A 17,756-nucleotide genomic window follows, 5' to 3' on the forward strand; every position below is an offset into this window, starting at 1 on the left:
TCATTTTCTTACATGGTCATTGCTCTACTTGTTCTTCCAACAGGGGAGGTGTTTGACATACTGAAATACCTAAAAAATTCTGGTTTGGTCTGCTTACCTTTACTATAGAATGTCATTTTTTCCTAAGTTTTTAGTGAAGGAAACATAAATAAGTTGGGCAGTATGTCAGGGAATTTATGTGACTGTCAGCTTGGTTACCGACTATTGTCTGTTTGTCCTCTGTACCATCTCTATTCAGAAGAGAAGACAGGAGTTTGAAGTAATAAAGGTTTGACCTTTGTCATTGTTGCTTTTGAGAGTGGAGAATGTAAAATAAGATGACTAGTAAAGCAAAGAGACGTCTGTGGTAGCACTGCAACCTTTAATAGCCATATCTGCACCCCTATATTGATAGATTGGAGGCATATTTTTATATGATGTTGTTCCTGCATCTTAAGTATCTCCTGAGAGCCTGGAAAGCCTGGAACTTGCAGTGAAAGACATGAAGCCTTTGCTATTTAACTTGCATGTTGGACTTTTTATTCTACAGAGGGTCACTGCTCCTCGACGCCAGCAGCTGGCCTCTTGTTTTCTCCTCTGCTTGACATAGACTAATAACTCAAACCCCTACAAGGTCCTCAATAACCTGCTGTCATTAGGCAATTTTGTAATTTCTCCCTTCCAACCTTGGCTATTCTGTGAATTAATCAACCAGAGACATAATAACTCCCCAGATGCCTCATGAGCTGTAATACCCTTGCCAGCATTTTCATTCCATTCAGTTTAAACTACTCTGGGTGCATGTTTACAGAGGAATATTGTTAGTAATAACATAGAAATTTTATTCAAAAAAAGTTAATGTTATTTATGGTCTCAATTTCTATTGGTGTTGACACTGTTATATTTTGTGAGAGGTGGAGATGTTCCTGATTTTATCTGTTATAAAAGTGGCTTGAATGTTATCTTTTGCCGATAAGCTGAAGAATAAACTTTCCTTTCAAATACACATGGGGGTCCTAGCCATGATACCTGCATGCATAACCACGAGATAAAGTTAATATTTATTCCACAAGTGGAAGGAGAACACAGTGCTGATAAAGAGCTTCTTCTTCTGTAGAGTTGATATAAAACACTGCTGCCTGTCAATCACGTTATAAAGTGGTTAACATTTGTTTTATTAAAATGGGCACAAAATCAACAACAAAGGTTATAACTAAATATTACAGTTATGTGTCCTTCTGCAGCTTTCTGTACCACATTTCATTAACCCCTGCCATCTTTGCATCATATAATAAGGGGGTTGGTAACCCAGCACCTCTCCTGAGTTCCGCTGAAGTACAAAAGATCTGTGAGTAGGATTGTTCCAGTGGGTGTGATTATTACTCTGTCTCACACCTAAAGGGAGTAAAATAGTCAGACTTGCTGTTACATCTGTGCTGTTTGATTATCTGCCATGGCAGTGAATGCATCTAAGTGAGAGCAGAACACATCAGAGACTGGATCTTTCAGTGTGTCCTCCTCCTGAGTGTCCTCGTGGTTGAAAAGAAATGCATATGTAGATTGTTATTGTTTATCTAGATAGGATTATCAATGAAGTGAAAAGATTGGGAGGGTGATGTGTTAAAAAAGTGAACATTTATGTGGCTTCATTTGGATATGTAAAGATGCACATACTTCTGGTCATTCGACATGGAAGCAACTTAACCAGTTCACAGTAACTTCCAGCACTGAAATACTCTGACAGAAGGAAAGTGAAAGGAAAAAAAAAGCACACTCCAAAAGATATAAGGACATAAAAATGGTGGTTTGTTGCAGTGTTTAAAGATGGGAGAGGTTCCTGTTTCTCAATTGCTGATGTTTGCTTCCTGCATCTTTAATAATGGATTGCCACTTTAAAGTAGTGTGTAGGAATGTCATTTCACAGCAGAAAAGGAAACAAGCGCTTGCAAGTAAAATTTGTGAGGAGATACTTCAGTGCCAAAAGCTTTTGTGCATAGTGTTTTAGTGAGTGCATTACAGATACAGTTCTTTTCCTGGTCTGCTTCTTTTCCCTGGATTTTTTTTTCAAGGCAATATGCTTAAACCAGTTTATTTGAAAAATACTTCTCTTGAGTGTCCTTGAAAATGCAGTTAAAACAGTCAGTGACACCTTTGAGCTGTAGTTGCCTTCTCCTGAAGGAACCTCCTCCAAAAAGGCAATGAGAAAACTCAGAAAATCTGTTTGACTAGTCAAGATGACTTGTTTTTTTTGGTGGAAAAAGCTCAAGGCAACTAGATGCATCAGACCAGAAGTAGCAGTGTTTGTGCCTAATTCTTGATTAGTGTACCATCCTCTTGCAGGGCAGGTCTTGATTTGATCCGGCTTGGTGAATTTTGAAGTTACATCAAATTTTCTACAGTCTTCTCTGTTGCTTGTGAATTTTGTTTCAGGTTCTTGGAACTGCTCCAGATCTCTTACTGTTACCCGCTGCTGTCTCCCAGATCTGAGCTTGCTCAGCAGTCCATAGACAGACAGAGAAATAGCACTTCTGTCAGAGAAGTCTACTGACCCCATTGTTTCTTAAAGAATTGTATATTTAATATCTTATGATAGATATATAGATAAATATAGATAATACCAGATGTCACATGGAGATTGAAGATCCACAAGAAAATCTCATCAGCATGAGAAACTGTATAAGGAAAATGTAATTTGACTCCTAAGGAGAAAAGAATTTTGCTGCTTTTCATCTCCTGCAAGTGGAGTATTCAGAAAAATTACTGGGTCACTGAAGTAGCTGTGATGACAAATCCAAACCCAAACTGTGTGGTTAGATCTTGTAAATCAACGTATTTGTTCCTTTAGAGCAAGGTTGGGGAACCCCTTTGTTCCTGGGGCTGTGGAGACCGTGAAAAACACCTGCACTGGTCTGTGCATTAAAGGGGTCCCGGGCATGGCAGCCTGGGTGAAATAAAGAGCTACATCTGCCCTGCCCTGCAGGATCTCAGATGCTGCTCTAGAAAATTCAGTAACAGAATTGTATGATATTATTATAAAAGCATTTTTTAATAGTTTTTAACATTGTTAAAGCAACTAACAAGATGAAAGAGATCACATAACACCACATTTCATTTTATGCTGCTTTAATGTAGAAACTTGGTATATAATTAGGGTTAAAAAAAGTCAAATGGATGAGATATTTTTATTGAAATCTTTTTATCTTATTCAATCCACAATGTAGTACACACAAACTAACAGTTACAGTATCATATCAACCATAGGTGAAATACAAAGTGTAAAACAATGAAACATCTATCTATGAACGTGAAGACATTTATCTGTGAAATTATGGTTATGTTGTTTTACTTCAACTGCTGACTACTGTTTGGTGCATTTCTCAAAAAGCAAAGTGGAGTGAGCTGTAAGTATGCTATGGATATATAGTTCAGTCCTCACAATAAACGACTCCTAGCAGAGTGAATTGTGATTCGTTCAAGTCCACTAAATTTTTTTTTCACTGTTTTTTGATCCAGAGAAAAGCCTTGCATTCTTCTTATACAGTACCTGAATGAATAAATTAATCTATTTATAGAAGTAGTGAAACATGTAGTACAGCTGCAATTGATTGTTAAGTCTTTATTAAAGCTGTAACTTTTCACATCATGCAAATGGACCAGAATATTTACTGTCTTCAGCTTTAGGGGTGAGGTATTTTGGTTTTCTGGACACATTAGAAATGCTGAAAAAGTACTGTCTTTTTTAAGTGGGGCTTATCATTCTCTGATCATAAGTACTTACTTAAGGAGAAGAAGAAAGGAAAGAAAATCTTTCTGTATCAAGATAAATAGCCACTCTCAAATTCACTTTGGTTTGGATTTGGGCTTTATCCATTTCAAGACTTTCCCTGTCTGTAGTGTGACAATTTTAAGAACAAAAGTACAAGCTTTGGCATAAGGTTTTGAGCAGTTACAGTATTACCGACACTAGATATGCCTCTGACAATTGTAAAGGTTGTTTCAACTCCACAGCTCTATGTGAAGCAAATTTTGGAATGAAAGCCTTGAAAATGTTCTTGACCTATTGTAGGAAAAGCTTACCAGGAGGCAGCTCTTGCATCTGGTTTCAGTATAAGCTTCCTGATAATTAATGACCTTGAGATCTGTACTGCCTGTTCTGAAAGTCTTTGATAAGGGTAAAGAACTCAATGGCTTTAGATTTACTAAAAGATAATGACCACCTGATGAATTTTAAGAAATAATTAACTTAACCAGTCCTTATAAAGGCTGAAGGATTTATAATCATCTGTTCAAACTACTAGTGGTAGGAGTCTTAAGGATCTATGAATTAAGGTTCCTGTCACAAAATCACTACAAATTTGAATGAAGACTTCAGCAAGATTGGTTTCTTATGGAGAAAACTGTCTGAGGAGCTGACCTCGTTTTTCACTGAGTGAAGGATGTAGTTATTTAAACATATGTACCAAGAGGAAGGTATTGAAATGGGCTTTGTTAACCATTCAGTAGCAGACTTGAAAAGAGATGACTTTGTGCCTATCCCAAGGACCTGGGATTTTCAGAATTTTAAGAATCAGATTCTGTGATCATGAGCTCTTGATTTTGGTGTTACCGAAGCAACTGTGTGATGTAACCTTAAGCCCCAAGTAGTTGACAAACAGGAGACAGGAAAGTGTTCAAGGCCAGGTAGGATGGGACTTTGAGCAATCTGTTCTAGTGGAAGATATCCCTGCCCATGGCTGTGGGGTGGAACTAGCTGATCTTTAAGGTCCCTTCCAACCCTAATTGTTCTGTGATATGTCACTGCTAGTTGTCTGGGGACAGATTGATGGGCTTTTTATTTAATGATTTATGGTGTGCCTTGTAAGAGCTCTGCCTCATCAGAGTTTGACAGAGAAGTTTCAGACGTTTTACTGGTGCTCTGTAGTTCTGCTAATCTCAGCAGGATTCGTGGGGGTATTAGTGTAGTAAGTGGTTTATTAGAAGAGATAATGAGCACAAAGCAGATGAGGATTTAATAAATAAGGAGACTTGGTCTGCATCACTGAAACCTAGTTACGTGACATGGCAAGTAAGTCCCCTTGTTGAGCCTTCTTACCTCTCAGCTCCCCAGTGCTTAGTAAATACAGCAGCACACACTCAGGATGGGCAAATCCCCTTGAGGAACAGCCTTTGCTGATGAGGCCTACCTGGATGATATGGTGATATAAACAAAAGCACTTTAAAAAGCAACACACACACAGAGCTTCAGTGTCTCCTGTAATGGGAGCTAACAGGCAGCTGGAACAGATGCAGGCAGCAGGGCAGTGAGCTGGGGAGCAAGGGGGCACTGAGGAAAAGCAAACCTCTGCTGGTCTGTCAAAACACTACTGCTACAGTTCTTGGAACTGGCTGTAGGCAGAGGAAGCTTTTTGATCTATAATCCACCAGGAAATTGAGCTCTTCTCAGATGGGAATTTAGACTAGCAGGTGAAAGGAGAAAATAAAGCCTGTGTGTAGCATGAAAATTGTCAGAATCTAGGCTACATTTAAAGAAGTAACAATGTTGTTTGCTCATTCCAGGCTTACCTACAGGTTGGCAGACAAAAGGTACTTCAAATCAATAAATTTTCATCAAAGCAAATCATATTTTTAGACTTTTTCCATGTTATTAAATATACATGAGACTGAGTCCTGTGCTGCTCACATGGGAGCGAGTGAGTGGCTCTGACTGCGGTGGGAAACCTATCGGTCTCCTGTTGCCTCCCAATGCGCAGAGCCTTCCCTTGAACTGCATGTAATTTCCCTCCCACCTTCCTTAGTCTGCTCAAACTCTTGGAAATTATGTTCGAATAGTTTGTCTTCTGTACATTTATCCAGAAGGGGAACTTTCATTTAAGCACTATAGAATTACCTTTAACATTAAAACTAATCTAGGAAACTTCTGCATGGAGTAGCTTAGCATTAAGTCATTACCCCTGTGTCTTTGCCTACTAGCGATAGATTTTACCAGGCACTGAGGTAAAATACATCTTCACAGCTTGTTTTTCTACCCATACATCTGATAAATTTGTATTGCATTAGTTCTTCACAGCAGAAAAACACTTTAAAGCATTAGGGAATATGTCAAGGAAACTGTACTTTCAAAATCACATTTTTGAAAGTAAATATAATTTGTTACGGAAAACAGACAGCACTGTTTCATCATTCCATAAACAAGAATGTCTGATCAGTAATTTTTAATGTACCATGAAGATATCCTCAGATATTAATGCCATTTATTAACCACAGACTGCCAGGTGAGGATTTGAAGCCAGACATGCTTCCAGTGCAGAGGAAAAAAATCCTCCAGCGCAGTCTTCCTCCCCATGTTTCCAGTACTGCTGGTACCTAGGGTTTACCTTGTAACTATTGAGCAAGCTTGTGATAACATTAGTGGTCGCACTGTGCAGACCAGCCTTCACAGGATCACAAAGTGGGTGGACCACAGTGGGTCATCTATTCCAACATCCTTGCTCAAGCAGCGACATCCTAGAGCCCATTGCACAGGATTGTGTCCAGGTGGTTTTTGAATATCTCCAGTGACGGAGACTCCACAACCTCTCTGGGCAATCTGTTCCAGTGCATGGTCACTGACACAGTAAAGAAGTCCTTCCTCATATTCAGGTGGAATTTCTGTGCATCAGTTTCTCTGTGTCCATCTTCTTGGCACCCCCTTTTCAGATACTTATAACATTGAAGTGGTCCCCTCTCAGTCTTCTCAAGGCTGAACAGGCCCAGTTCCCTCAGCCTTTCCTTGTAAGAGATGCTGCAGTCCCTTAATCGTTTTTGTCACCCTCTGCTGGACCTGCTCCGGGAGCTCCATGTCACTCTTGTACCGAGGAGCCCAGAACTGGACACAGCACTCCAGATGTGGCCTCACTAGGGCTGAGTAGAGGGGCAGGATCACATTCCTTGACCTGCTTGCAGTGCTTTTCCTGAGGTAGCCTAGGATACCATTGGCCTTCCTGGCCACAAGGGCACACTTGTGCTCTGTTACCCATTACAAAATCCAGTGCGTTTGGAAGGGTCAGTTGATTCTTCTGAGCATTTGTTGCCTTTCATGGCAGTGTTCTTGACTGTGTATTTACTGTTACAAAATTCTTTTCTGAAATGAAAAATGTGAAAGATTTCCTGTTATCTACACTGTGATTTATTGCATGCATGGTGTGAAGGAATTGAGATATTTTGATGGCTGTTAGTAATATGGGGCCAAGTTTGCTGGCTATACACAAGGTGGGGACTCTCTGAAGTATTCATACACCCAAATAATTGCCAGAACTTCTTTTTCTAGTTGTTGTACCTTTTCACTGGACAGGACATGATGAAGATGATGCAGGTCTTTCCATGCCATTGTTGTGGTGTCTCTCAGTCCAGGTTTGCTCGGGTTCAATGTGGTCAGAATCAATAAAGTGAAAGATCATCCCAATTTCAGTGAGCATTTTCTTCAGAGGTGCACTTCTTGTCTGTTCTGTGCTGAGGTCTTGAGAAATCACTTGGGAAGTAAACAATGACTAATTTGGACACTTTCAGCTGGAAAGTTGTTTAGAAAGCTGTTCATTTCTCTCTCGGTTGGGTTTTATCCTTTCCAGGGAGAGCCAGTAACTGGTGGTGTGAGTCCATCTAAATATGATTTCTGAGGTCTTGGGCCTTACGTGTTAATACTCTTTGTTCAGTCATGTTTTCCGATGTGGAAATAAAACTTGCACTCAGTATTTGTGTATGTGTGTGTAACTGTGTGTCAAGTGTGAAGTCTAGGCTCTCTTTGACATTGACACAGTGCCATACATGTATCACCAGTACCTTTTCACTTTTAGTAGAATCACATCAGTCTACAAACTCAAAGTAACTAGTGGCATATTCACTGTTACTCCAGAAAAAGCAGGTAAGACATAATCCCTACACTGCAGGAGGGCAATATACTTCCTAAGAGCTTGGCCTGTTATCTTTCTGCTGTAGCTTTCGTATCACGATAAAAATCATCAATCTGGAACTGAACAGTTTGACAGAATGACTCAGTAGAGCCACGAAATGACAGATGCTAGAAATAAAAAAATAAACAAACTGTGCTGGGTCATTGCTGTCAAAGCAGGATCCGTCACCTGTTGTTGCTAATGCTTATGCAGTCAGCAGTAGTTTGGGGCCATCTTTTCTGTTCACAGGACAGATTATTGATATGACTTGAAAATTTAATATGATTTTATTTATTTTCAGCGATTACACATTGCATCTCAGGATGTAACTACAGTGGCAGTCGCCTGCTTTGCTTGCTTTTTCCAGGCTGGTGATCCCAGCCAGTCCTGTGAACCAGCAGGCTTTGTCCCTCTGCTTTAGATCCACTTACAGCATCACTTCTCTTCCCAGCTGTTGGGCTTCCCTTGGCTCTCCATGTTTGCAACCAAGCCCTCTCCTTGTCCATTTATGTGAAGCCAGGCACCCCAAAGAAAACCCTCAGACCGCATAGCTTAATTCTTCCTGGACCTGACAGTGCAACCAGAAGAGTTGGGAGTTACCTGCAGGGGTCTCCAGGCAGTTCATTCAGCCTGAACTGTGCCTTCTGTTTACTCTGTGAAAAGGATGGCTATTGCATATCAGCTTTAATGCTGCCTGTATGTCAAAGCTTTGCTTGATGGCAGCTGTGTCTTCCAACAAAGCAGGTAGAGCACATTGCAGTGTTCTGTCTGATCTACCTGTAAACAGAGCTGATGACATGTCACTGAAAATGATTGTTTGATTATCCAACGACAGCACAGAAAAGTGGAATGCATATGCTGAATGGTTTTAGGTGGGAGAAGAACTAGAAGATGCCAAGGAAGATGGTGAAGTTTCCTCTTTTGCCTTAGATCAGAGACCATATGGCTCAAACAGCGCCCTAGGCTTCTACCAGGGCACTGACTGGTGCTTGGTGCTGCCAGGCATTTTGGGGGTAGGTAGGGCAGGAGGAGAAGTCTTTCCATTTTATATTTACTTACTTGATACTCATAATTAAACATTATTTTGCTCAGGAACTTGAATGCAAGGCTATATCTATATTCATAAATTAAGTAGCATCAGAGAACATTCCTAGGCACTGGAGCCCCATCCTCTGTCCTGCTGAATTGTAATGCTGAGGGTAATAGTATGGATGCTGGCTGTTCTGTGCCGGTTGGCATCAGTGCCAGGGACAACCCAGGGCCTATTTGATTTCCTAGTATAGATGCAGCTTCACTTCTTGCCTCCCTGTGAGAATTCTCCCTCATTTGTTCCACAGCTAGTTCGACCCAATACGTAGATATAGAACTGAGTGGAAAAGGGGGTCTGAGCATTTGCTACCCAGAAGTCAGGGAAGGGATTTGAATTGAGAACTCCCCTCTTTTCTCATAGAGGGTACCAGTCATCAAACACTACATGCTTGGTGAGGCAGTTTGGTCTCATTGCAGTGATTCAACTTTTTTATAGTGAACTTTGACTGTATGAGTCAGAGGTACAGGAAGGGTAATCATCCTCCAGCCTGGTGAGAGTGCTTGCTCTTGGGAGGGAAACTCCTGGGCAGTTGTCTCTGCTTGGATCCATGTTCAATAATACATAGGAGATGAGAGCAGACGAAGCATGTAAGTCAGTGTTGAGGTGGTGAGCAATCCAACTTTAGATTCATGTTGTGGCAGGAAGATGACGGAATTGCAACTTTGGAGCTTGTGTTCTGGTTGAGCACTTCTATGCCACAGCCTCTGAAAAGATTTTAAACACTACAAATCTAACCCAACTTTCCTTACATCTTTCCAGAAAAAGAATGTTTGAAAAGCGAAGTGTAAAGGTTGGGTTACATGTAGGACTATATGACTAAGGTAGAGATGGTCATGGTGGGGGATGCTTATTTTTGTGAAAAAGAGGAGAAAAAAAAGAAATGTGATTTGATCCAAATTGGAGGGAGTTTGACTGTTGTATTGCAAAATGATATTTGTTTCACTGTGCTTAGATCAATAATGTAACAGCAGCCCACCCTTCTCCCTTAGAAAGCTGTCTCACAGGCAGCAGTGAACTGTCTCACATGAGCTAGTACTGGAAGTAATCTAATGGGTCCTGCCTTGTTATGTCCAGAAAAAGCTCACATGTTGACTTTCAGTAGAATCATCAAGAATTGACTTTGGAGAGCCAAAATACAGAACGTTTCTAATAGTTCTCAGCTGGTTTGTATGATTTTTGTAATTATTACCTTCATAAAAATGTACAATGAGATTTTTCTCAAATGATAGACTAAAGCTGTGAAATTTTCCAGTTCACTACAAAAAGAATAGGTTTTTCTTCTCTTCAGAGAAGCAAACTATTGACCAGCATTCACAATAGGGAGTAGAAAAGCCTTTGCTCCCTCATTTTTACTGTTTAGAAAATAAGGTTTTACCAGTGCTGTGGCTGAGCAATGTGGAGGGAAGTGGCCTGCCTTGCCTCTGTAGAGTTTTCTGTCTCTCCTCCCTGAAGTCTTTGGGAAGCTGCTTCCAACATAAGGCACTTAGCACTTAAAGGCAGAGCAGAACATCTATCAAACATGGAAAGATCAAAAATTGTGACTCCCTGTGGAGTGACTGTTGGGAGGGAAACAGCTGAATAATGTTGAACATATTCAGATCTCTGACTTCACCTAATGCACACTGTGAAGACTGTGTTTGTAGTCAAATGCTGATTCATTTTTATGGATATGGAAAAGCTTTTGTGCTTCTGCCTTTAAAGGCACTGCTCTATTAGTTGTTTTTCAAGGGAGTGGCAACACTGGTTGCTTCTGCCTTCTCTTAGACAAATGTAAGCATAAATGTTAATCTGAAGTATGATTTTTTTTACTGTTGAAAAGGCAGGCCTGGCTGTGATATGACTTGGGAGGTGGCTTGATGCTTGGTACACTGAAAAAACTTCAGAGCTGACAACAGCACTTAAAAACTCAACTTTCTGAAAAAAAATCAAGGTCCCTAAACCTCAGTGATAATTTTTCCCTTCATGAATATCAAGAGTATTCACTGGACATGCTCATGCTTAGGAGTCAGGACAAAATCACTGAAACAGCTTACCTCTTCACTTTGAAAAACTCCTCACCCCAGTCTCTGAAACAGTCTTTAAACTTCAGCCCATCTGCTTCTAAAGGTCTGGGTACATGATAGCCTTTCCACACTGCTCGTCATTGGTAGCTTAGCAGGGCCAAGGCTGGAGCACTGCAATGCTCCCAGGCAGATCCCATGCCACAGGAGGCACAAGGAGATATTCTGTGCCACATGAAGAATCAAACTGCTCCCTCTTCCCAGGGTGATTTCCTCAGGTTTTGATTGTTCTCATGCTCCCAGGAGGACCTTTTTCTGCATTAGCAGGTGGTGATGGATAGAAAATGCAGGTGATATTTCCTTGAATAATTCTTGGTGGGAGTAAACTTATCCTAATAGTAAGTGCAAATACTTTTAAAGTGTTACATGTTCAGTGGCTGTTACATGGTATATGTGCCTGATCTGTGGTGTGGCTTTTCTTATGATGTTTCTGTCCTAGCTTGAAAAACATGTTGTTGCCTCTGAACAAATCAGAAACCACTTAATTAGCCAAGAGCCTTCCACAGTTATTTCTATGATGAGTAGGTTATTGTCTCAGCAGCATCTAACTCAGTGGGAAAAATATCCAAGTGTTAATTTGTTCTCTGGAAATAGCATGACTGGGGATGAGCAGGCAGACAGCATCAAAACAGAATGAAATCTAACATACATGGTTGCTGTTTTATGGAAATAACCTTTCCTTTTCCAAAGACAAAAGTCTTCCACTGTGAGCTGGAAGGTACAAAACAGCTTGACAACACAGCATGTGAATGCATGTCTTTAACATAAGCATAGCTAATATTTTCTATTATTGCTGTGTAGCACTCTCTGGGCAGCAATCAGTTCCATTTAAATACAATTAATATGAAAGTAGTAGTGTTTCAAATTTCACTCTTGCACATAGTGTCAGGGGGAAAGAATGTTGATTTATTTTTTTTGTAATAATTTGATAGTAAAATAAAAGGAAAATCTAATTCCTGTGACACTTGCTAGCGCTCTTCTTAATTCTGCACTGTCTGAATTTTTCAGGGTTTTGAAGGTATTCCTGTCCCGAACGGCTCAGCGTATTCCATATATGACAGGTGGGCGAGTGATGAGGATGCTGGCTGTTATTCTTCTGGTAGTCGTTTGGTTTCTTGTTGGCTGGACTTCTGCAATAACCCAAAATTTGGAGAGAAACATTCCACTCATTGGCCAGGGGCAGACATCTGACCACCTGATCTTCAACATGTGCCTCATAGACCGCTGGGATTACATGATGGCTGTTGGTATGTTAATTTTCTAGTTTGTCTTTAATTTCTAAAATAAAGCTTGGTTGCCTTTTAATTTTTCTTCTTTTAGAATTTCTTAAAGTTTTGTCAGACCGCCTAATATTATGCGAAAAGCTTCTATGGAAGTAAAATATCGGCATATAAGTTTTTTAAATGGATTGAGAAGTAAAACAATTAAAATATACTGAACTTCTATACCTTTCAAAGGTTTGTAACTTGGATTGCAGTAACAAAGTGATGGGTGCTCAAGACATTTCATCTTTGAAGGCAGAAGGTATCTAGTTCTTCTACTACTGAAGCTCTTCAAAAGCTTTTCTGCTATTGCAGTCAGAAATTGTGGCTAGATTAGAGGAGGCTTTTTGGTTTTATGCCGCAGAACTGGGCAGATCTCTTGTCTGAGGAGGGAAAGAACTTCCAAGAACACTCCTTCACAGACTTACAAAAATCAGCGTAAAAGTAAAGGAAATAGGAAATGCACATTAAATATGCCAACTTAATGTATTTGTTGGATGTGTTCTCAGTGCATGGAGTAGGCAGGAGCTAAAAAATTACACTCCACAGAACTTATAGAAAGGAGAAAAAATATTTGGTTTTGTTTCCTTAACCCTATAACAACCAGGGGGTTCCCCGTGCCAGGGTTCAGTTAAACAGTGTAATGTGCTTTCTCCCAGTGGCAACACAGCTTTGGTGCTTCCACCTAGAGCCATTTTTTCAAGTACAGCCCAAGCTTGGCACACACTGTTTCAAATACATCAGTGTTCTGAAATCTAAAAACGATTCTTACCTTACTGCTCTTTTGCCGATTCCCCCATGGACATCCCACTGACAGAGCTCTGCTGCTGAGGATTAGGGAGAGGTAATGGTGGCTCCTCCACATCAGAGTTGTCTGCAGGTATAAGAAGTGTTTTCTCTGAGAGTGGTGTACAGAAAGCCAGTGCATGGCAATACACAGAGCAAAACACTGCTGCCAGCCTCATCAAGGTGTGTCCATGGCTCTAAGGTACCCCCGTGCTCTGCTTTTCTCTCCTTTGTGTAAAATTTCAGAGGCAGTGAGGCACATGGGTACCCCATCTGTGAATATGCTCACTGGTAAACCACACAGAGAGGAATAGAAGGGGGTATGTTTTGAAATGCATTTTGATCTGGGCCCTTTTGCAGTAATGGAATAGTACTCTTGCCAGAGATGTTTTAAAATTAATAACAAAAGAGAATTAAATGTGAAACGTTTGATAATGTCATTTGCACTAACCTATTTTGGATCAAAATTTTACTGCATTTGACAATGTAGTTTCATTAAAATTTTGATAGTGATGGTTTTTGCATAATGACAAACAAATGTTTTTAGTCTCTGTATTTTATAGTTGTGGTAGTGCAGTGATTAATAATTCAGATCATAATACCTAATTATGATCAATAGTCCCTTTTTGGTAAGAAATTGCATAAGTTACTGTGTGCATAGTTTTGGAAAAAAAGGATAATTTTTTTAGATATATTTTCATTTAGAAGGATTTTAAATGTTTTTCAAAATATACTCAAGGTCAGTAGAGGCAAAGTGAGCTCTCAAGCCTGAATAAATTGGGCAAAATTTCTTATGTTCTGTCATTTTGTCTTCTTACCCAAATTACCTCATACGCAGAGTTATGCTTGTGCAAGTCTTCAGTAAACTATGCAGTCACATTAGCAGTACCAGGAGATGTACACCTACAAGACTGTACTAATGTGTGTCTATTTTATTGTTAATAGCAATTTTTATCTTTATTTAATATTTAGGATTTTTATTGTTAATAGCAGTGTGAAAAGCTTACAGTCAATAGGAACTACTTCCGAATTTAGATGCTTCATCTCAGAGATGTGTCAGAAGAAATGCCCATAATGCCAAACTTCTTTTATTCCTATAATTGACTGGGAGCAGCCTTGCAAAATATACTATGTGATAAATTAATTGATAGATTATGCTATTTGATTTCAAATGCTAAAATAAAGCTGGTGGATAGCAATTTTTTAAAGACTTATTTCATTTAATATAGTTAGGCACAGTATTTTATATAAAACTAGTGAGTGTTTTGGGATATATTCTGTTACTTGTAGTCCTTGCTGGGATACCTCCCTATTTCACTTGGCTGTCAACACTTCTTTGAAATGCAGAGAGGGAATTTTCAAGGTCGCAGATTAGTGAAGTGAGAATTAACAAGGCTCTGTTAGAAAGTCATAATGAGATGAATCCTTTATGCTAGTAGAGATTAGTGGAGTTGGAATTTATGAAGCATTTTCCATACTAATCATGCTACTTAGACTCTGGAGACTTTTATTGCAGTGAACATTTTATATTTACATTTCCATTAAGTTTAAGAGGATGCTCTCTGTGAGAGAAGTAGGGACCTAGACATAAAGGTTGTCACCATTTCTAGCATTGCCTCTGTACTCTGTGATACGCTGATGAGAAAAATTAGCATTCAGTAAATCTTATTTTATCTACATAACATAATGTGGGTTTGCATGTGTTTTCCTTGGGGTTGGATACTTGTGGGTAGCTTATGTGTTACTTGCCTGGATTCTTTTTATTTCCTTTGTGTTTGTTTCTGCATCACTTTCAAGGTTGAGGCATCTGTCTCACTGACAAGCCATGGCATGGGTGACAGTCTGAGATTGTAGAGAAAGACCTGGGGGCTTGAAAACACTCACCCACAAAACTTTTTTCCTATAGCCTGAACGTATACTATACCTGTCACAGTCAGATTCCAAGTTGGAAAAAAACCCAAGTGATAAACTTCTGATAAACCTAAGGGCTTGCAGTGTCACAAATCAAACTATTATTCTTTTTCCTGAGGAGAAAGCATTCTGAAAGTGAAACAGATATAGGCACAGGATTTAAAAGAACTTCCCAGAAACTGAAAAAAAAAGACAATAATAAGTTTAATGAACAAAGCCCCAGGCAGGAGAGAAAGGCAGGCAGAGAGATAAACATGCCTGCACAAGGACAAATAAAAAGCAGAGGTGAAATCTTGGTGGATGGATGTTCCTGACTTCATCAGGGCCAGAGTTTCACCCAGCACGGATAGGATAGTTTTTAAAAATCCCCAATGCATTCTGTGTGCATTTTTTAGTGTTTAATTTACATATGAATGACATGTTTTAACTAAGCACAGGGAGGTGTTTTTCCCCAGAACCTCTTTGATTCTTGGCTGACAGGAGCAGTGCTACACCTGTGTTGCTGGCCTGAGCTGCTGCCATGGCCCACGCATCTGTAGGTCATGCTTTAGGTCTTGGACATCAGGAGGATTTCAAACACAAAGCTTTCTCGTGATTACTGCATGCTCTCAGCCAGGAAAAGGAACAGAGTGAGTATTTCGGACTGTTCCTGAAAGAACTCCCTCCCACTGTTCATTTGCTGATATTTAACAAATACAATATTTGCAGAGAGGGCAAGAGGTGCCAGGACAGGCTCTGACAGATTGTGCATTAAGACTGCTTGTACAGTTTGGAGCTGGGGCATTGTAATACATCTTTATGAGGCCCTTTATTAAATATTCTACAGCCCCTCTGCTGCATTCAGTAAATGAATGATTATTATTTCTTTTTGTTATCACTATTTGATGTGGCCCTATGCCATATTCAGAGTGTATGGTTCAGAGCATGCAATGAATAAAGAACTGTTCATTTCCAAATGGGCATTTTAAAGCATGTTCTCCTTAGTATTGATGCACAAAGATTAAAGCCAGAATTGTCAACAGTAGCTATCCATTTTAAGTTTCTGTCTTGAGACATTGAGGGACTGTTTTTTCAGAGTACTATTTATAGCCTGTGTGGAAAGCACAACCAGGAGACACCTGTTAGAATTCAGCACTGGTGTGGATCACTGTGTGCTTCATCTCTCACATTAGTTGCTCAGAAAATGTATCATGTAAAAATAGTGATCACTTGTGAAAAGCTTACTCTAAGTGATAAGGCCAGAGATGTATAAAATGTTTGGAGCAGAAATAGGAGAAGAATACTGTTTTACAAAGTGCCTTCAGCTCTGTCTCTTTTCTGCTTATAAGCCACTTCTGCTACCACGTACACCTCTTCCACAGTCTGCATCACCAACACTGTGTGCAGTTTATGTCACTCATCTCTAGGATATGGTAAATCTGGAAGAGTATGAGGAAGAGCACCAAAGATGGTGAGTGGTGCTGGAATCCCCAGGTTGAGCAGTTTGCATTGCATTACCCCCTGCAGTAATGTTGGGTTTTCTTGTTACATGGTAGATGAATTTCCAGACCCTTTATTTAGTCACAATTTCTACAAAGTATTTCTGCTCAGGAAGCCATGTTTGGGTTGCCTTAGCTGCATGTTTATATATTGGTAAATGCCATATTTCTCTGCTTTTGCAAGCCACTTGTGGGAGGAGATGGCTTTGGGAGAGGCTGGAAGATGCTCTGACTTCCTTTGCACCACCCCTATTGGAATCCACTACTTGTACTACTCCAAGTCTTTCCAGTGCTTCAAGTACTTTGGACACCACTGGCATTTGCTTGCATTCCCTTTAAGATGTGAGATAAAAGGCCCCACACTCAGCCAGTTTTCAGCTGCTAGTGGTAGATTTTTCTGATCCTGTTCTTCCTCTTTCATCCACACCCAAGTGAAGAGGATGATGGGGCACATGGAGACAGGAAGAGTGGCTAGCTGACTTTAATAACAACAGTGAGCTATGGAAGGAATAAGGCAGAACAGCACATCTGTGTAGAAGAATTTAAAAAGTGCTTTAGTATAAGGGCTAAGAGAAATGAGGGGAGTTCCTAGGGATTTTAAACCTGAGCACTGGCATATGTTTAGTGCAGTGAGACTCCTAGGCATGTTGCTCACACTCAAGTCAGTGGATATTTTTCCATTGCTAGCAAAAGCCATCTCTAGGGCACCCTCCAGCCATGGGACCCACAGACTGTGGGTTAGCATGTCCCTTGCATTGCTTTAAGTGCGCCTGCAAGGCAGTTTTGTGGCTGTGTGGGGGACAGAGTATGCTGTACCCCCCACCAGCCCAAGGACCCCTGCTCTTCTTTCTCAGCCTTGCACAGCCACAGCCCACAGAAGTTCTGGTAGGGAAGAAAGTCTGGAATTGGCATCATTACTTCTTTCTCCACATATAGGTCTTTTTATTGCTGTGTGTAGCTAATTAAAATGATGCTGAGATATGGTGAGAGAGACGGATAAACCTTTGGTGATTTATAATTTGCTGGGAATGACTTGACACTAAAGACTTACACATGTAATCACAGTTCATTGAAATATATGAAAATCCTTTCAGTTGAAGAAAAAAGCTTCTCCTATGACACAGTGCAACTCTCCAGGTGGGAGATTGGACGCAGCGAAGTAGGAAGATATTGCGTTGGCTGGCAACACAGGAGCAATCAAGGACACTATTTTTTCCCAGTTTTAAAATGGCTCCAGCTGGCACCCTGAGTGAATGAACGAATGG

The 17,756-nt window shown here is 40.2% G+C and overlaps 1 protein-coding gene across 2 annotated transcripts in view; it reads left to right on the forward strand.

Annotated features, from left to right (window-relative positions):
- Window positions 1–17,756, forward strand: part of GPR158 (G protein-coupled receptor 158) — a 184,063-nt gene that overhangs the window by 148,009 nt on the left and 18,298 nt on the right. For both annotated transcript variants that reach the window (XM_064635782.1, XM_064635793.1), the window contains exon 7: window positions 12,063–12,301. In XM_064635782.1, coding sequence (XP_064491852.1) covers window positions 12,063–12,301 — 239 coding nt within the window. The remainder of the gene's footprint in view (window positions 1–12,062; window positions 12,302–17,756) is intronic.

The sequence above is a fragment of the Pseudopipra pipra genome, chromosome 1 (genome assembly GCF_036250125.1).
Source record: "Pseudopipra pipra isolate bDixPip1 chromosome 1, bDixPip1.hap1, whole genome shotgun sequence".
Lineage (NCBI taxonomy): Eukaryota > Metazoa > Chordata > Aves > Passeriformes > Pipridae > Pseudopipra > Pseudopipra pipra.